Below are 20,626 nucleotides of genomic sequence, written 5' to 3'. Positions count from 1 at the left end.
GGGGGGGTGTGCTAGTACTGCTTCTGTTGCTGTTCTCCAAGCCGCAACACATACAAACACACACACACACACACACACACGAGCAGGCTGGACAACCAACACACTCTCCAAGCCGCAACACACACGCACAGCTTTCGTTCTAATCATTCACACCAACACAGATAAACACTCAGGACGCGTGGCCTCGACTTCAAATCTAACAACAGCTCACCTTTGCACGACCCCATTATGTTCTTTGCTATCTGCTGCGTCACACTGACTTAACCTGATAGTGAATTTAGTCAAATCCAGAACCTTTTGATGTAGTCCCCTGTGTTTTCACGTCATCAGTTTAAGTAACTGTGTTGACGTTAAACATTTGGGTCACGTCAGACTACAGATAAAGACACATATGAAAAGGACCGCCATCGTGTCATTTATGCAATCTGGTCATTTGCAGTCTCTCCACTGTTGAAAGGGGAAAATAAATAAATAACTGCAGTGCAATATGGACAAATTCTGTTTAATATTGTGTGATACTCTTCTCTTAAAATACAGTCTTTTCTGAGGTAGACCATTACAGTTAAAGAACATTATTATCATGTTTAAAACAGACATAAAAAGACATGAAATAAATACTTTCATGTACAATATGCCGCAAAAATGAGGTAGAAATGGTTACAGAAAATGAACAATAACCAAAAACATGTCAAACGTAAAAGCTTGTTTCATTGGACAAACTGTCTGGAGGAGTGGGCATAACAAACATCAACGTTTCTGCTACTTGTACCTTTGAGTCATCATTATTATTTAATTACATGTGAATAATCGCTAGCATTATCTCAACCACGCCACTTGAGGCAGGGGTTGTTCTGCAAGTTGTAAATGTGTTTTCACTTTCTGAGACTGATCAGTATGCACAGCGGGGGTCACTCTAATTGATCTGGCTGTATGGCATGACTGAAGCCACCAGCTGGAGAGGGAACGCTGCCCTGTGATATACGGTTGCTGGACATCAATCAGACCACTTCCACTCCAGAGGACCGGGTGTAGGAGAAGAGGAGGGAGACGGGGGATGGGGAGAGGACGCGACGCCACATGGCCACTGGGGCTCGTGGCCAGGGGGCAATCCAATCTAATGAGATTGCACTGGGGAGGGAGAAAAATAATGAGGGAGGGAGGAAAGCGCAGAGGGAAATATTACATCACTCCGTGTATACCTCCTCAGGACCATAGCACCAGTCCAACACAAATGACCTCTCTACCAGCATTCCAGTGACCAGCGTTTTCCAGCCGGTTAAAACAGAAGTGTACCACTGGTGAGAAAGGAACGATTTGTCTGCATTTTCTACACGCTGTGCTCCTCCACAATATGTCCACATAAAGCGGGAATCCAGAGACTTTGGGATTTGCTGAAAGGTACATACGGACACAATCTTTTGGCTGATGTTGTATGTTTTGTTATTGTGCTCATGATGTCCACTTTTATGATTGTGTGCCTTGTATTTACATTTATAAAATGGTATTTGGGAGCCGTAAAACTATTAACAGCAAACCTGCATGCAAGACATGTAAACACTAAACAATACGGGGATTGGCAGTGAACAGTTTGTCCAACAAAAAAAGGAATATTGTTCTGTATTCTACATGAAGACAATCATCACTCCACCATAAACTACAATAAAAATGAATGGAAAAGAAAACATGTTTATATATTCATATATAATAATACACAGATTTATGGCATCAAATATCCTTTGAAATACCTGAATTACATTCAATGTTACTCTTTGTAGCATATTCAAGTTTCTCTCCCGAGGTAAAAGCCCGGCGGAAGTGGGCATTACAAGACTGTCGGGTTTCTCCTCGAGCCTTTCTCTTGCTTCACGCCACTCTCTACTAAGACCCTCAGATTACATACATTCTTTATTTTATATTTCTGAGGTAAAGAAATTCTTCCTGAGCATTTCAAACAAGACTAGATACTAACAAAACAAAAAGGAGTAAGTGAAAGAGAAAGCAGACACATTTTGCTCTGTTTAAGTGAGATTCTCAGGTAAATTACGGATGATAAGGAATGTGAGATTAAGAACATATGCAAGTTATGGTGCCAGTGAAATATAGAACTATTGGTGCCTTGAATAAAGATGTGTGTATATGAGAATTTCCAAAAATGTCAATTGATACTTTTAACTCAACTCCTGGGAGGGACAGCAGCATGTTCAGATTTGAGAAAGATTTATTCTGATTTTGTGAACTAGTCCATTTTCACATTACAGCAGTACTGCTTATGCATTTGGTTTGGTATATTTTTGGTTTACTAAAATATTTCAGTCTGATGTCGAAGCCCTTCATATTGAATAATAAGTGATAATCCAATGAATAAATCAGGATAAGATAACAAGGAAAAGGACTGGCAATAAATAGGATCCTGAGAATAGCAGTCAAAGGAGGGCTTTTCCAAACCCTGATTATCCAAAATCTTGGACCACGTCACCTAAAAACAAATAATTAATTTTGTCCCGGACCAAGGCTAATCAGGATCTCTGAGAGCATCCAAATAGAGTATAAACTGATTTTTGCATTGGCCAAAAGACTTTTCCTCTATCCCACTCAATAAGGCCTATTCCTCTTCCTTTTCTTTGGAAAAAAAGTAATGTAGATATTGATAAAAAAAAAAAAAAACGCACACATGCTTCTGCAAGTAAAACTACTTAATCAGCGCTTCCTTATCGATGAGCATCTCCGGCTCGTTTGGCTGCATAATCTGTAATTACAGATCAACAAGAAAACCTCCCCGTGGCTTTCAACGTCAGAGTAAAGACAAAGAGTCCAAGTACAGTGACCTGCTGCTTTCTCAGTGGTTATACATCTTGCTCCACTCTATACAAGTGTCCAGTTCTTTTGTGGTGGTGTGTGGGCGCACCTTGCAGAAGGCGTTCTCAAAGTCTGTGAAGGCTGGGGGCTTGGAGGATGAGGGGTGCCCGTGCATGGCTCCAGGGGGGGGGGACGCCGAGGAGAGTGCCTGCTGGCAGAGCTGCAGCATCTCCCACACGGAGAAGCCTTCTGTGCGCTGCAGCACAGCACTCAGCTCCCTCTCGCTAAGGGTGCAGCCCCGCGGGGGCAGCGCTTGCAGCAGCACCTGCCTGCGCATGCCCGCATCCGGCAGCCCAACGTGATATCGTTTGGCAAAGCTCCGATGAACTGACTCTTGCAGCAGATCGGGCCTTCCGGTGGCACATACAAGAATCACCAAGCCTGTGGTCCCCGCCTGGGCTTTCTCCAGGACGCCGGTCAGCAGTGTCTGCCTCAGCCCCTCCTCTTCCATGGCCTCCACCTGGCTCAGAAGCACTACCGACGGCTGCCGTGCCCCCGCCACCTGCAAAAGAGAGCCCAGAATGTGCTCCGCCTCGGCCTTGCCTTTAGAGGCAAGCATGGCTCCACTCAACCGGTAGAAGGAAGCCCCCAGCTGTGAGGCCAAGGAACGAGTCAGCGTCGTCTTACCTCCCCCCCGGGGGCCAAAGAGCAGGACGGTTCTCGGTGGCCGCATCGCCGGACTCGGCCTCAACACGGGCCACAGCAGGTCCTCCTCCAGGTCAGCCTTGACATGGGTGAGCCCGGCCAGCTCGCCCCAGCCCAATGCTGGGCTGCAGTCCAGTAACTCCCCATTGACGAGGTCCAGCAGTCGGGGGTCTGGGCTCTTCATACTCTCAACAGTTGGAGCGCACAATAAAGGCCGTTTGTGGCCCTGAGAGCGATGCTGCTGTTGCTGTTGGATGAAGCCCTGCTCCGCAGCGCCACTTTCCCCCGTCATGCCGGCGGGAGGGCTGTACTCCACAGCTGCCCCATATTGAGGTGACACCAGGGGCTGAGAGGAGGGCTTACTGGCCTTGAAAGTATGCGGGTCAGTGCTGCCTGAACTGCTAAAGCCGTTACCCCGGCACTCTGTTTTGTCATTCACACTGTAGGGTGAGTTTTCGCCAGCCTTCAAGGGGTCATAGCTGTATTTCCTGTAACGAGGCCCGTCCGCGCTCTCATCCTCCTCTATGCTCATTTCAAATGCTTTTCTTTTTAATGTCCCTTCAGACTCAGATGCCCCGAGGCTGGTGATCTGGTAGCTATAGCTGCCTCCTACGACTGTGGGCCGAGAGGGAACTGCGGTAGGGGCTGGTAGACCCGACGGAAGGTAAGTTGCAGACGAGTGGCTGTAGCTTGGGGCGAGGCTGTTCTGAGGGGGGTACGTGTTGGGGGGGTAGTTATAGACGGACGTGGTGGGGCTGTAGCTGGGCACCAGGGTCGGGGTGGATTGGAGGGTGTGGAGGGAGGGAGGGGGAAGTGCTGCACCGGGTTGGGGACAGTACCCGGAGGACAGATAGGTGCCATTGTAACTAGAGGGGTACTCGCTGGAGCCACTGCAGGAGCTGCTGCCACTGTAGCCTGAGTCTGAGAGGTTACTGTTCACCACCGAAACACTACCAACCCCTGGGGGGCCTGCGGATGTGGCGATGGCCTTTGGACCTGATAGGCTGTCATGGCCTCCAGGGGGCACCAGGGAATAAGAGGCATCATTGCTGTGAGTCAGTGGCCAGGGGTCCAGCTCAGTCTTTGGGGCATTGAGCCCCCCAAAGGGCCCCGGCTCTGGGTAGGTGCCCACGGTAGGGGGCCGGTCATATGGGGTGTCCAGCACGCCAGAATACTTTTCGGCATAGCGCTTCAACAGGTTGGAGGCTGTGAGAGCAGAGATGTCATCATTGGCCCAGGCGTGGTTGTAGCCGCTGCGGCCGCGAGCTGAGTACAACTCCGACTTGTGGGCCGGAGGGGAGGTGGTGGAGGAGACGTCCAGGTGCTGCTCAGGCCACTGGCTGAGAGGCTGGGCATGCTCTGGGTTCCAGTGCATCTTTAAAAAGCCTGTCAAAAGAAACACACAGCGGCAACCAGGTCAGGATTTTCCTATAATAACCAATATGTCAGAAAATATCATTATATTAGTGATGTAGGAATGAGGAACTTTTGGTTACAAGATTGCGTACATAGGTTTCGGTTTTGTTAAATTACTCTTTTGACGTTTTAATTTGACACACACTGCAATACCTACAATATAGCAGAGGCTTGTTTGGAATTTCTTCAAGTAGTTTATTTTTAACATCTGTTCACCAGATCTGTTCACCATGCCGAAACACCTGTACCCTCATCCCCCAAAGAGACAAGGTAAACTGTTATTTCTATCCAGAACTAATAGTTAAAATAATGGTCTACGTTTAGTTTGATTTAATTTGACTTAAAAAAATAATGAATTGGTAAGGTAGAAAATACAAAGCAGTATTAACAGTATTTATCAATGAATCTCTTGTGCACAATCACACATGGTCTGAGCCCCCCGCCTTCTCTCTTCAAGCAGCAAGGGAAAATAAATTGCCTTCTGCCTCTTCTTAATAAAGGAGGCTTTCTCAGTGTTGCCATCATGCATGCTATCATAAAGGGCTCCCATTCCCCAGGAAGGGAAAGGGAAAAGGCAAGTGAATAGAGAAAGAGAAAGCTGCAGTAGGTGTCAGGTTTTTTTTTCACACTTTGCCATGTTGGAGTAGCAGTGAGATCCCGCCCCAATCCCCTGTACTGCTAACATCTGCAGGTCTCCCAGAGGACCTATTGTTATCTCTCGTTGCATGTTGCTCTGAATGCCTGCTCTCTCCGCCCTGCACCCCCACCACTACCACCCACCAATCCACCCACCCACCGTACACCAGAGCTCCGAGGGCCCAGGGGGCGGCTGGACAGAAGGAGGGAGAAGGGAAAGTGTGTGTGTGTGGACAGTGGTGTGAAGAGAGTGAGGAGGGCAGAAAGAAAGAAAAAGAGAGAAAGCAGGAGGGGGGTTGGGTTTGGAATTGCGGCATAGTGTGCCATTCATCAGCACAGTCTCCCATGCAACATTGGGAAAGTGGAATGTCTGTTCCTCTGGCTGACTTCAGCACTGGCCGAGCTCTGATTGATCAGCGAGCACAACGCTAAGCTAACAGCAGACAGGGCAGTGGCAAAAGACATTTTGTTCCATGAATTGTTTTCCCTTCATGTCCCCTCATGCAGAGCCATTATTCTCCAGTGAAACATTCATTTGTTGTTGCTTCTGGAACAAGCGGAACATGTTTGGGGGTCTAACGAAACGTGAATACAACGCATCTGCTACCTTCTCATTTATCTTCTCACGATATATATTTACGTGTGCCATTTGTCCAACTGGGATTTTTTTCATGATGACTACCGCCACCTCTTGCTGAGGCATTAGCTCGACATTCCACACATAACTTGGCATTATTGAAGTGTCATGATTTGCCCTGAGGTGAGGACTGCTGCCGTCATAGATAGCGAGGTAAAGGGGGATAGAGCAAAAAGACGTCCTTACCGGCCTCACTGCCTTCCCTTCAGTGGATGATTCATTATTCATGGCCGTCCGCATGTGTGGAGCCAGGCTTCTTATTGCCATTTAAATCAAATCTCAATGTCCACAGCCTGCGACTCTGCCGCTGCCCTCTCAGGCTCACTCCTTAGCCTTGCCCTCTTTCTTTGCCCCGCTTCCCAAACCTCCCCATGTGTTTTTTTCAGATTACACCCAGTATTTATTCAGTCAGCTGAGACCAGCAGACCAGATGGCCGTTGGATTATCATGTCCTTCATATTCAAATCCAGTGCCTCAAATTCCCAATGGCCAAACCCCGTTCAAGTACTTGCTTAAGCCTCAGTCAACCCACACACACCCTACGCAGCGAGAGGTGGACGAACATTCTCACACCCTGTTCCTTTTTCCTTTTTTTTTTTTTTTAAAACATGCTGAAGACATTGTCTTGTCCACACCCCGATGACCACATATTTCAGTGGTCTGACTCGCAGGTCTTTTGTCCAGTTTGCCGAAACCATACGTGTGCTGCAGGCCCTTCCCATCTGCAGCCCGACCAGTGAGCAGCCCCAATAATGGGGACTGTGTGTGACAGAGATGGATGAGAGCCCAGGGGAGCTCATAAAACCTGCAGCGGGGAGGTATGGATGGAAGAGGGAGGGGAAGGAGTGGACAGCAGGCGCTTCGTCCTTCTCGAAGCGGACTGGAGCGGACATTAGAGGACTCGGGGAGGCAGGCTAACTGCTGTCCACTCTATCATCAGAGCAGCACCGATACAGAATGGACCTTCTCTCACACCACCCTCTTGACCAACGCAGTCACCAGCTGCGCATGGATGAAGAACCACTGTTAAATCTGAGAGTAATTACTTTCTAAAAAAAAGTACTCAATCGTTGCTTCTGTATGTGCACAGTGAGTTAGGTGAGTGATGGGCTGCCATTCGCTCCCCTGGTGAACACAGCAGGGTGGCAGAGCAGTTTAGCTCTTTCCATATAATTAGATCTTGGCCTCGGCTGGATTGCGGTTTTAAGAGCAGCAGTGCTCCACAATAAACTGAGCAAGCTCTAATCTAGACTTCTGCTTATATCAGAGCAATCACGTAGATTAATTCACTGGAGGAGCAGAAAGAAAGCTAAGATTAGAAGCAGGAAATCAGGACAATGTGGATATACTGTGGGTAGCCATGCTATATAATAATGTGTCCTATGTAACAAAGAAAACACAAACTGCTATAACAATTTGTACATTTTGTACTGCAGATGTAAGTAATGTTGAAACTTTCACTTGTATCATTTCCAGCTCGAATGGTTCAACATTCGACACCCCCATCAGCTCTCTCACATTAGAGGTGGGTTATGGATTTTAAAATGAACACACAGCACCTCGGAATTGTTTACAAATGCGAATACTGGCCTCTGAATAATTCTGGAGGCCTTTGTTGCCATCAATATACGTAAAGCTGCCGTTTGATCTCGTCAGAAAGGAGTTTGTTAAGAGTATCAACTACATTTTATAATTCATCACTTGAATTAATGGCGAACAGAAATTGATTGAATAATACATAAAATATCAGTGAGACTCCTTCTCTAATAACTGATGGCCTTACTTGGATGCAAGGAGCTTGATAAAACCAATTATGTGTGCGCACATGAAACTTCCCAATGTGTGTGTGTGTTCTTGGCCCCAGGAGAGACAGATGTTCTTCTGCGGACCGCCTTACTGTCTTTGCGGCCATTGTGCCGAAAGTCCGTCCAGCAGACGTGCGCGGCTCTGCAATCCAGTTGGCTCTGAGACAAAGCCTAAAAGATCCTATTGTCAGGGGCCTATCTAATTATGGAAATCTTATTAATCTATTCAGCAGCAGTCCACTGACAGCTTTTGTGTCAGCCTGGGATTTATTGAGGGACCTGTGTGAGCTGCATCCCATTGTAGGAGTGCGTGATGAACACAGTGGCGTGGCTCTCTTCAGCAGAAGCAGCTTTACTTTGGGGAGGCCCTAAAACTAAAATTAGACCACTTATGGCTCGGAGGGAGCGTGTAAGGTTCATTTGAGATTTCTGCCCTCAAATGCTCCAGCCTGCCATCTGCAAAGTCACTGAATCTCATGTTGACACAGTGAAACCGGAGATGTTTTGGGCCCATATAGGCTGGGAGAACTCTAGACCGTGTTGTGGTTTTCTATAAAAGAAGTATTAGTGGGCGAGTTGAAACGTTATCTTGGCAGGAAGCCTGGAGACGGAGGGCTCCAGTGCCGTTTCACTGCTCCCCTGAGGTTGCTTTCCCCTTCTCCCTTCCCAGCACTTTTGTTGTCCCTGCCCCGAGGAACAAAACAGACACGGATGCAACAACCCTTCTGGGACAGCGTGCTATTAAAATGTGCCGATTGTGAAGAGGCCGCTTGTAAACAAGGATACTGTGGATCAATCAAATCAGGAATCTATTCATGGCGGAGCTCTACCCCCACCCGCCGAGAGACAACTACCAACATCTCCACTGCATCCTACATCCTCCACCCACAGGCACGAATGAGGGAGAGCAATGTGCGTGTGCAAAGATCTAAAAGGGTTCTCTGTTGCTAATCTCACATAAAACATTATTAACGATAAGCCACCATGATGCACACCTGCTCTGCTGGTCAACGTTGGCTTTGCTAAATCTCTATTCAATGTTTATGTGCCGATGTATTAACCAAATGTAGCCGAACCACACCTTTTCTGCTCTAAATGACTTTGTTGACCTCAAAGTACTTCACAACAAAAGGGGATCTCTGTTTAAAGGGTGAATTCACTTTTATTGAAAAAATGAATGCAGTTGAAATACAAAGAAGAGAGCCGAACCAAATGACAATGGCAGAGAGTGGAGAAAAGGGTGACAGACACTATATTTGTGCTGACGAATTACAATCTAGATTCTACAATCCCTGCATGAGTTATTATGTACAAAGCAGATCATTGGGTCGTAGGAGGAAACTCATGCTGGACATAAATATGAGGAGAAAATGTCTTTTCTCGGGGTTTTGCACTTCTGTGCATTTAAGCTTTGCGTGCACTGGGTGAATCTTATATTTATTAGTATTTGTTATCTTGATTTGTTGTTCACTCTTGAAACCCCTTAAGTTGTCTGTTCTCAAGTTCACAGTGATTTATGACACTAATATCAGGCAGGACATTCTCAGTAGTCTGCTGCCGTCCTGCCGCTGCTTACTGCATATCTGCTCTGTCATAAAAACACCAATCTCAGAGGCCGGACACAATTCACCGCGTGTGGCAGGTTGAGACAGTGGAAAATTGTCTCTGGGGGTTCTCTCACTTTTTGAATGAATTGCACATTTTACAGCTCAGCTTTTACAAAAATCCAAAACAATTCTATCGAATATTCTGGAAATCTGTGTTACTTACTCAAGTTACAAAATGTCTAGTTACCTGCAACAATGTTCCCGCCACAGGAGCCGAATAACCTTATCTTATGGAGTTTTGTCAAAGAAATGTTAAAGCAAGACAGGTACAACGCGCACGCTGGGCAACGGGGATCATAATTCCTCAGACAGAGAAAATAATCATACATCTATGTGTTAGTCACAGGGCCACTATCAATCAGAAGAAACACAATCCCACACTGTGCCTCTCGCTCCCCTCTGGCACCCCGACTCTCTTTTTCATGGCCCTCAAAAGATGTAATAACAGAAGAGTGCGGGGAGCTCTGCTGGGGAGTTTTCACACCTGCTGCCCACTGCACAAGCAGACGCAGCTCTTTTCACACACGCCCAACCAGTCGAATCCCAGGAGGAAGGAGCTCATCCCCTGCAGTGGCATTGAGGGATGTCCTCTGTTTGCATCTCTCCTGCGATCTCTGTGCCTTCGTCTCTCCGTGGGTAAAGCCATCTGTACTCCATGTATCAGAGTGACACTTTGACTTGCTCTATTTTCAGTTTCATTCCCCTCCGGGAATGTTGCCGCGTCAGAATAGTTTTTGTTACCGTGTGCAACTAATAGGGTTGCATTCGAAGAAAAATGATTAAATATATTTTTATGATAATAGTAATCATAAAATAATCATACCGCCCTTGTCTTTTGTCAAATTTAGCCAGAGTAAAAGAGTTATTATTCATGATAGGTGATGGAATATGTGGAGTCATTAAAAGTTGTTCTGCAGAGGAGATGGAGAGGAGCAGAATCCAAACTACTAGATGGGATTTGTTTAACATTGATTAATTGACAAACGTGATTAGAATCCGAAAATATAGTGCAGCAAAAAGCAAGCTCCCATCTGAGAGCTCATTTTACAGCCCTTTTCTCAGCACTCTCCAAAACTAGAAAGCCTTCAGATTAATTGCCGGATTTTATGCTCGTAATTTTAGAAACAACTCCCCCATCCCCCGCGCCTGCTAACGCATGTCCACAAATGGCAGAGCACGGTCCACCACCGCCCCCGTAAAAACCCCCCTCCCCTTCATGAAAAAAAGAGGGGCCCTATTTTCTGTGACTGCAGGCTGGCTTAAGGTCATTGTGTCCACTAATATATCAGAGAACAGCTGTCCAAAGGCTCTGTGATGACCAATCACCTCCTCCATCTGTCTCACTCGCCCAATCTCTGCTCTATCTCCTCCTCCTCACCTCTTTTACTTGCAATCTCCTCCTTGCCTTGATTCTCTGCATCCCCCCCTCCACCGCGTGCGTGTTGCATTCGGTCCGCTCTCTCTGTGCGAAATCCCATGGCCTTCTCTGTGTTCCCACCGCTCAGACTCTCGGCACATGGACAGCTCAGTGATTTGTGGTTTTCCCGTTTGTACGCATCCAAATTGGAGGAAACTCAATATTATCAACAGCCACGCTTCCCTTTGTTGCAGTGCGGTTGATGATCCCAGCACAACAAATACCTTATGGCATAACGATTAAAGTTTGCTATTTCTCCTGCGTGGTCATTCACTAATTAGCTCTGCGAGTGAGAAAGAAGCTGTGTCTCATTGTCGAGCTCTGAATTCTGCCGCCTCAGGAATCCAGTGAAGTGTTGCCATCCAAATGAGCCTCACCACCTTGCTGCTTAATTGGGCCCTTAACGGGAGCGGAGGTCTCCTTAATGAGCTGATGAACACTGAGAGGGACAGAGCCCAGGGCCAGTGGACCCACAGGGCCCTGGGTCCCTAACCTTCTTTTCTTGTGGACACAAACGCATGCACAAGGTACACATGGACATATTCACACACACAACCACACAGACCGGGGCCTAATTAGAGCCCATTCACACCCTTCACTAATGATTCCGGCACTTATTCACACACACACACACACACTTTGGCGGGCTGTGTGTTTACTGAAGGGCCTCACAGGCCCCTCCACTGCAGTACTCACACCACTCGGCCGACAAAAGCAATAGACGCCGACTCAGCCCTCCAACCTGGTCCTTCAGGATGAGTTCTACTGCTTTTTTTCTTCTATACAAACTCCATGACTTAGCTGAGTCATTCACAAAGACACTTGTACAAAACATAAAAACAGAGCCAGCGAGAGAAAGGAGAGGGAGAGGGGTCAGTCAGAGGAGAGCTATAAAAACTGCCAGATTTGGACTGCGGTGTGTAGTTTCTTTGTGTGTGTGAGTGTGTGTGTGAATGTTGTTTTAAAAGAAAAGGTATCGCTACACCAGCAGGGGCCCCAGCAACAAGAGTTAGGGCACTCTTGGGTTGGCGGCCTGGGACTGATTTAAGAGTGTGTTTGAAGTGCAGATTACAGATTCTTTGCACCAAATCCCACCAGGAGTATCCATGGCCCCTGGAATCTCTCTCGGGTTTCTTCTCAGGTTCGGCCATGGCTGCTTACCCCAGCTTGAAGTCCTCTGGACTGGCCGGGGACAAGAGCCAAAGGCCTGGGACATCAGGCGAGAATGGGACGCATGCACCGACTTATGGGGAGTAGATCCGTGAGACAGTCCTCGTGTCAAAGAGTGAAGTATCTTTGTGGAGGTACCTGTCCTACCTATTTGTCCCTGTGTGCAAATCTACACGACGGGGCAGCAATGCTAAAAGCAGGAGTCAGAAATAGCATCGGCAAAGAGGGAATGCGCAATTCCCACGAAGGGGATTCCAACATGAAGGTGAGAGTCTTCGCATGTCCGGCACATCCAAAGTCCCACGCAATTGTTTTTAATCAGCACGCAGCATTAGTGACTACAGCCTTTAAGCAAAAGACAGTGAGCTGCAGTGTTGCCAGCGAGCACATAGGTGTGTTTGTGTGTCACTGGTCTGAGAGTAAACAACAGGACTACATGACCCTGCTGCCTGCAGCTCATACGTTCCCTCTGTCTACATGCATGCATGCAGCGACCTCCCCGCTGCAGAAGCTCTGCAGAACAGAAATAGTCTTTCTAAACCGAGCCGATGAAAACCATCATTGTGCGTTTCGAACGCAAAGGAAAATTGGACACAAAAGGCAAGTACGTAGCACACTAGGAGATCCCCAAGGAAGACAAGCCCTGTCCGGGCACTGAAAGCATTCTAAATATTCTACCAGCATTTTGTGACATTCTTTGACTTGCTGTTGTTTTTTAGCGGTAAGGAGTGTGTTCAGTCAGTGTGGAGTAGCAGGGTGCAGGGAGCCGATGGAACAACCACGCTAACAGGAAGCAAAATGAGTATGCATATCATAACAACACATATGGTAAATTACTACAGACCTTATGAAATCTCACTCATCTTATAAGTGGGGAAATAATAACATTTGCCATCTTAAGGATGACATTTACAAAGCAACATTTGAAAAGAAAACAAGGTGTCATGGTTACTGTCAAACATTGGCTCAGGAGGCTTTAATCAGACCCTTTTGTTCAGTCTTGACTTACACAGACTAAAATGAATTTTGTTTCTACCAGCAATGAAGAAGTTGTACTAAACTATCTATCATAGTCTATAATATCATATATTATTCTTTTGGATTTGTCCTTTTCTTTTAACTGTCATGCCGATAATGCTCCTTTGAGGAAAGTTATAGAGCTGGGAAAAAAAGAGCTCTTGAGGCCGAGGCAACAGAGGCTGCCCCATGCTGGCCGCCAAACAATGCTGTTTTGGAGAGCCAGAGCACTGGACTAAAATGAAGCCTGGTGAGAGGGTGCAAAGGGGGAGGTCAAAACTGGACACATCAGTTATTAGGTCAGCATTGAAGGGAGAAAAGAGAGAACCGGGAGAAAATGGGGGAGCATTGAGCAGCATGTGTGGTGTTCGTGTTGGTAAACTGACACTCGTTGCTTAAACCACGTGCCTTGAAACCTCTCTGTGTCGCTCTGCAGCTCTTTGATTAAACATTTAGACAGGATCGGATCCAGAGGTTTAGCATTTCCACGGGGCACGTTAAGGAAAAGGTAGTTTTCTGCAATGAGGCTTGGACATTTTATTTTTATTGGTTTTTCCCTTATGTTTGCAAAATACGGTGTCCACTCCCATTATTTTTAGAGGTGGGCGTTCATTGATTCATGCAAAGTTCAACTAAGTGAAGTGGAGCTTTCCAAACGTGAGGGAAGGTGGAGAGAAGTGTAGTTGCTTGTAGTGTACTTACTATAGGGGACAATAGGACTCAGCATTCTGTGGAGCTGGTCTCAGTAAGACGGAATGCTGTTTTGTGAAAGGCAGCTGAGGTTAGCGTCCGTCCAGCTGTAGTCCATCACTAGCATGAACCCGCACTGACGACAGAACAGCCCTGAGTGAGAGAGAGAGAGAGAGAGAGAGAGAGAGAGAGAGGTGAGGCAGTTACAGGCCGCTGCACAATGTCTGGACAAACACTCACATGTCAACCGACCCTTTTGCACAAGCTCACACAGCAACACAAACCTAAAAACACACAAACACACCGCCCAGAATTCCCCCAGAGTATGATAGAATTACTGACCATCTGAGGAGCCTAACAGTGTAACACAAACCGAATCCGCCAAATTGACACACAGAAGGGCATTCATTGTGGTGAGGCATTAAGCTGATTGTGGAGCTGTGTTCAGCCTCTAAAGACGGCTTTCTAAATCTGCCTCACAAAAAGGGGCATGCATACCACTGCTCTGTGCGCTGAGGCAATAAAGACGGCATTCTTAGGAGTCCGGACGCTTTTGGAGCTGTATGAGCAAAATGTAAAGGAAAAATCAACAAAGTTAAACTTTGCAATTGTTTAAAAAAAAAAAAAAAAATGTATAAGCCAGTTTGAGGTGAAATGAGAATTTAAATCATGCAAATTAAAACATTCTAATTATTATACAAATAATAAATAGTATCTCTTATTCTGGTTTGTGTTGTAAAAGTTAAATTTGAATCATGCACAGATTAAATGCTTCGGTTTCTAACAATTTTTATATTTATGAGACACCTCTCAAACACAGGAGATTTAAACCAATTTAGAAAAGGGTTTTTTTCATAACAGCATACAACTCGGTGAAAACCAATGCATATTTTTTATCCACCTTTAGAAAATATAGTGTAAATCCAGAGATGAACGAAATGGTCTTTAAAAACAAATACATACATTTGTCCAGAATCTAGAGCATAACATAAACTCAAAAATATAAAGCAATTTAACATTTAGAATCTCCCTTTGCATTTATAAAACAAGTTGGTTACCATTTCATATCATACACCGTTTCACATGAAAGAGAAATTACGCAATGACCAAAGGCTTCACAAACAACACTGCCTCCGACTTCGGCTCCTTCCTTTGGACAGTCAACTTTAAAACGGCCCAGAATAACTAACTGCACTCAGGGCAACAAACCGGAACTTCCACTGCAAGCAAACACAGCTCTGTCCTGGCACGGTTCAGCCTTAGAGGAGAAGGCACATTTCAGAGGTTTGGTTCTCATAATCAGAGACCTGCTATAACGTGCTCAGCACCAGTCCTCTAACTTCAGCCAGCCTGCTGAGCTGAGTCAAACAGCGAGGAGATCAGCCGGCAGTGACAGCAGATCAACACAGAGAAGACAGGCTGCCTTACCTATTCATGCCTGCATGTCCTCCATCAGATCTGAGAGCGCTGCAATAGTCCCTGGAGCAGAGCAGACTCGTGTGTACACTGCTATGCTTTTTTTCCACATATGGGACAAAAAAATCCACTCTTTCTCCCTCCCTCCTTTTCTCTCTCTCTCTCCCTCTCTCTCTAGCCAGTGACAACAGAGTGAGTACTCAGCTCCCTTCCCCCATGGATCTCCCATCCCCCTACCCCTCCCTATGCTAAAAGCATTTAAGTAGAGAGAGAGAGAATGAAGAGAAGGCAGAAAGGGTGGGGAACTGACCAATCCTGCTCTGGTGAAGAGAGAGGGCGATCATGCTGAAGCTTGGACACAGAGGACAGTGGAAAAAGAGTTTTGGGTTGGAGGGAAATGAACAGGGTCAATTTGGTGAGCCCGAAGAGGATTAAGAAAGATCGGAACAGTGGCGACATTGTGGTGGAAACATAACAGGGAACAATCTCTCATTTTTCACCGTGACACTTGATGATCAAGGCACTTAAAAATGTTGTATCATTTACTTATTCAAAACTAATTACACTGCTTTTATCATAATGCACTTTTCACTGGTTATGAAACCAACCATCAGAGAATATTAGGTAATATTAAGTTATTCTTTATACTAGCTGTTGGTAATACACGGTCAGACAATCTGCAGGTCCATCAGAAACTTTGTTGTTGTAAACGAAGCCGCCAAAATAAACACAAGATTGAATTTCCTAATAAAATCTTCAGGCAATCACTCTGCAGCGGAAAAAATGCTTTACAAAGACTATTGTTAGAAGACTTCAGTGTTCCAAATCTCCACAAACAAAGAATGCAAAACGGTGCCAGCGAGTTCCTTTCATCTTGGGATAGCGTCTACTTTATGACGGACACCACACCAAGCCGGAAGACATCCAGCCAATCACAGCCGCAGCCCCCTCGTTTGGCTACGCCGGCACGGAGTACTTTCTGCCCAATGGTTTCCCCGGATTCTCATCGCCCTTCTTCTGCGACCTCTCAAAATGCATCACAGTCACAGCAGCTCTTCTCACGAACGGTCCAAAGACACCACCGCTAACTGTTCTGTGCCGCTGTAGACGTTCTTAACAAAAAGACGGCCTCTTTGTTTTGTTATAATACAGTTTGTGTGGAGGCCGTTGGTTTTGGCTCAGCACCAGTTCGGCATCTGAACGGCCCACATCCCAGGTCAATAAACTTTCCCACTTTCCTATTTCTAGTACCAGAAAACCACAATATTGGCAACCCTTTATTGACTCCGGTCCCGACGTCTTCAAGCTCGGCCACTCATATGCCTCGCATTCATCTGTTTCCAACATGAACAACTTCAGAAGGCCTTCCCAGGCCAGATGGGGGGAAACAACATATAAATCCCTTCAGCATGTTCTGGGTCTCCCCAGGGTTCTCCTGCCACTTGGACTTGCCCAGAAAACCTCCAGTGGGTATGGCTGCGCCAAGTATCCTGTCCGCCAAAGTCACGAAAAGGGCTGGTGATGAAGTTCAGCCCTGGCGGAGGTCAACACCCACTGGGAACGTATCTGACTTATTGACGAAAGTACTAACACAGTTCCTACCGCAGTCATACGGAGACCGGATGCCCCGTTGAAACAGGTCGTGCATCCCATAATCCCGCAGCACACCCACAAAACTCCCAAAGGAACCCTTTATCGAAAGCCTTCGCCAAGTCCAAAAAGCACATGTAGAGCGGTTGTGCAAACTCACAGGACCCCTCCAGTAGTGTTGCGAGGGTAAACAGCTGCTCCACAGAGCCTCAACCAGGACGAAATCCACACTGTTACCCCTCCTTGCACCACAGTATAATAACATGTTTCCTCCTTTAAACTAGTAGATTTCTCGCATTGAAAGTAAAACCTTTTTAAATGAACAGAACTCCTGAAGCCAAACATTCAATAGTTCCATTTAAAACTACAACAAATAGTGTCAACTAGGATTTTATGATCGGAACTATTTTGGTCTGAGAATTTTCCGAGCTCCATCTATCTCATGGTCAGGTGCTGTCCTGGTTTCATTTATTCGCTCCCTACACAGCTGTCAGGCTGTTTTTAGGGCCACACTGAGGGCCACATGGCCGAGTCAACTCCTCCGGTTACACAGAGCCAGTACTCTGATCAAGCTTCCATGTTTCCATGAACACACACAGTCCACCACAAGCATCGTTTGACAGTATCATAACTGTGAGGCTTTCTGAAATGAAATGAATCATCTTGTACCTCAACTATACTATATATTTGACATTTAGGGACATTTCCAAAATAAAGAAGAAGTTGGTTGAAACAATTTTCTATATGGAAGATGACAATTATGAAGAAAAATGATCTAAAACTATATAAATATCAGTTGTTCCTGGTTCTACTTTAGCCTTGACGTGTACACACACACAATCAATTTGGCTGCAGTTTCCTGTACAATGTTTCCACTGAATGAGATTCTAAGTGAACTTGCACCTATATCAAAGTTTTCCCACGTACCTTAGTGAGTACAGTACCATAACTGAAATAATTGTGTGCCTTAACTATACAAAATAGTAATAATAATCATTATAATTATCCATTAAAGACAAGGCCTCTGAAAAGTTGTATGACATGTGGGTTGAGCTATTTTTGGAATACTGTATACCACAGTGGTCAAAACGGAATGTAGGTCAATAAACCCATTGGAGGAAACACTGCCACTCATTAGCGTGGTTAATAAACGTAACACACCCAGTAAGTCACAGTCCAGAACCACAATTAGACTCCTTAATGTTCCCCTAATATGGGATCCTCAATAGATTTGCTAATGGTGTCTCTGTTGGGGGCTAGCTGAGGGTGCGATTGAGCAGGGATGTTAAAGGCAGACAACTCTGGCGAGTTCTCTATCACTCCATTGCCTTATTAGTGCTGAGGCAGCAGTGTGAGGACACAGGCAGCCTGCTGAGCCCAGCACTATTGAAGCACAAAGACTTCAGTGCCCCGGGAAATGAGACGAGCCAAAAAATAAGACTGAAAGACAGTTTGAAAGAGACAGAGTCAGAGCCAGGGCAGGTATGGCCTGCCCAAACTGGTTCCCGGATCACGAGTGTCCAAAAATAACGAGTGCTTTGACAGGCCGTGTCCAAAATTAACTTTCTGACACAAAGCCCCAGGGTACTATTAGATGAAATGATCTCCCAAGCATGTTTGTACTGTCCAAAGTAATACATTGCTTTTATTATGTAGGTGTCACATTCATTTAAACAAATTTCAATTAAGACAATATTATTTTGTATACTGGAAATACACAAAAGCACTCACCACCATAGCCTCAGCATCAAACTGTTCCAAAATGCTTCATTTTAGAGGTTGGCTTACTCCTTGAAACATCACCAGTAGTAGACTGGCTGAGGTATAGTTTAGTAACTAATTGTAGGGTTAGGACAGATAAGTGACCAGCCAGTTTAGTTCATTTTAGACTCATCAGCGTCGAAGATCCCGTCTCCTCCTCCGACGTGCATTAAGACGTTTTTGCACACTTGTAACAGCTCCTCAAACCTCCAGTGGACAATGTGGAGAGGGGTTAATGTCGGGGCCTGGAGGTTGCGTAAGTGCCTTGTGTTGGAGGTTAATGGAGAGATATGAGAGGTGGACAAAAGAGCCATGGCAGGCTGAAAATGGCTCCTGAATCGACGGAGGGTGCAGGTCAACATGCTAGCGTTTGACCTCATACTCCGGGGCATGTCCACCGAACACCTCCATTCAGCAGGTTGTTCGCCCAACGATGAACCATCTTGGCAGGTCAGCTGGTTTCCTCAAGGCAAAATGATGAATCAGGCTTATACTTAATTAGGTTAAATGAAAATCTGCATTGCGCACAGCCCACCGGGTGATTAGCTAAGCAAAATATTATGCTTAATGGCTGTAAAGACATTCTTCTTCATCTGGGAGGGAGTTGTGGAATGTTCCTTTTAGAAGGAACAAGATTTTTATTTGATTATCATTAGATGATCATTTTTTTGTATGACAATCATGCATAATACCAATGCACTTATTTAAAGGTCAATAAACACTGTAATTGACATTGTAGACGACCATTGAGGTTGAAGACTTCTGGAGGCTGTGGGTAAACTAGGTTCACGGTATGAGACTAGATACATTTTACTTACTCACTTATATAGACTCAAAGTGCTTTACCGAAGCAGTACTTCAAAGAGGAAAACATAAATAACACAATGTGACCATGAAAAGCCAGAACTGTTTTTACAAACATGTAACGTAGACATGACCTTCGGGAGATAATTGTTCCCAGAACTGTGTGGACCGGCCAGTCCTAAGCATTACTAGAGAAGAAAGTAAACATCCAGTATCAAACACGTAGGATGTGAGCAGGAAAAGATGACAACACATTTGTCGTTACAGGACATTTATGTCATTTCACTTCCTAAAAACAAAGCATGGAAAACCATAAAATAATGAAACGCAATCCACCGACACAAAGTCAAATGTGCACACTGCCTTCCCCGAGGAGAGTGTGTAATGATACTACGGTTTTTACGTATCTATAAATAATACACCAGTGTGTGTGTGCATTGGGATAATCAGTTCCAGGCTCCAAAGGTGGGCTGATATTATTTCATTAGAGCAGAGGACTGAGAGCCGGGACTTTGGCCGAGATTAGGGGTAAAGAGTGAGAAACTCCACTCTAGCCCCAGTTGCCGGGAAGAAGGCTGGCCAAGCAGTGGAGGAGGGGAAGAAAGTGTGCGTGCGTGTGTGTGTGTGTAAGAAGGAGATGAGGGGTGGGGGGGGTTTGGAGAGGGGGGCGGGGTCAGTAGGATTATTAGTGGGAGGTTCAGCTGTTTATTATTCCAATTCTATCTCTAACAGCTGAAAATTGGGGGAATTAGGCTGCAGCCCTGAGCAACCTAGGGATCAATGCGGAGGGGTTAAATCCTGTGGCACGGCTCCACACACCGACAGCGCTCACTGATACTGACGCAGCACACACACACACACACACACACACACACGCCACAGAGGTCATTCACAAACTTAACAGACACATCAGATTTACCGCTCTGAAGTGATAAGACACTCACACATTTCACAGGTTGATGGATAGCTTTACACTTTGGACGTGGGTGAGAGTTTGAAAAACGGCTGTTGAGGACAGCTTGAGGTTTTTTTTCAAATGCTCAAAAGCTTTTCACTTTGCCTTTATGTATGCTGATCATGACCTCCCACTGGAGAGGAAAGCCAGGCCAACAAACTCTTTGAAACATCAATCCAACTCTCACTACCTCTCAGCACACAT

General features: G+C 45.8%; 1 protein-coding gene across 1 annotated transcript; it reads right to left on the bottom strand.

Annotated features, from left to right (window-relative positions):
* Window positions 1-492: 492 nt before the first annotated feature.
* fignl2 (fidgetin like 2) lies at window positions 493-15,552 on the bottom strand. The gene is made up of 3 exons (XM_037480655.2): window positions 15,325-15,552; window positions 13,909-14,049; window positions 493-4,887 (listed from the first exon to the last, which is right to left on the bottom strand). The coding sequence occupies exons 2-3, from the start codon at window positions 13,931-13,933 to the stop codon at window positions 2,837-2,839; spliced, it is 2,076 nt and encodes a 691-aa protein (XP_037336552.2). The 5' UTR covers window positions 13,934-14,049; window positions 15,325-15,552; the 3' UTR covers window positions 493-2,836.
* Between the last annotated feature and the right edge of the window lie 5,074 nt (window positions 15,553-20,626).

The sequence above is a fragment of the Pungitius pungitius genome, chromosome 1 (genome assembly GCF_949316345.1).
Source record: "Pungitius pungitius chromosome 1, fPunPun2.1, whole genome shotgun sequence".
In the NCBI taxonomy this organism is placed as follows: domain Eukaryota; kingdom Metazoa; phylum Chordata; class Actinopteri; order Perciformes; family Gasterosteidae; genus Pungitius; species Pungitius pungitius.
This window is presented reverse-complemented; position numbering and strand designations above follow the sequence as displayed.

What these genes read in the sequence shown, in the direction of transcription:
- fignl2 (XM_037480655.2), bottom strand. Translation starts at nt 13,933, where the DNA reads ATGCTGAGTCCTATTGTCCCCTATA. An exon ending in GAGTCCTATTGTCCCCTATA is followed by an intron (nt 4,888 to 13,908) that starts GTAAGTACACTA and finishes TTCTTTTGACAG; the next exon opens with GCTTTTTAAAGATGCACTGG.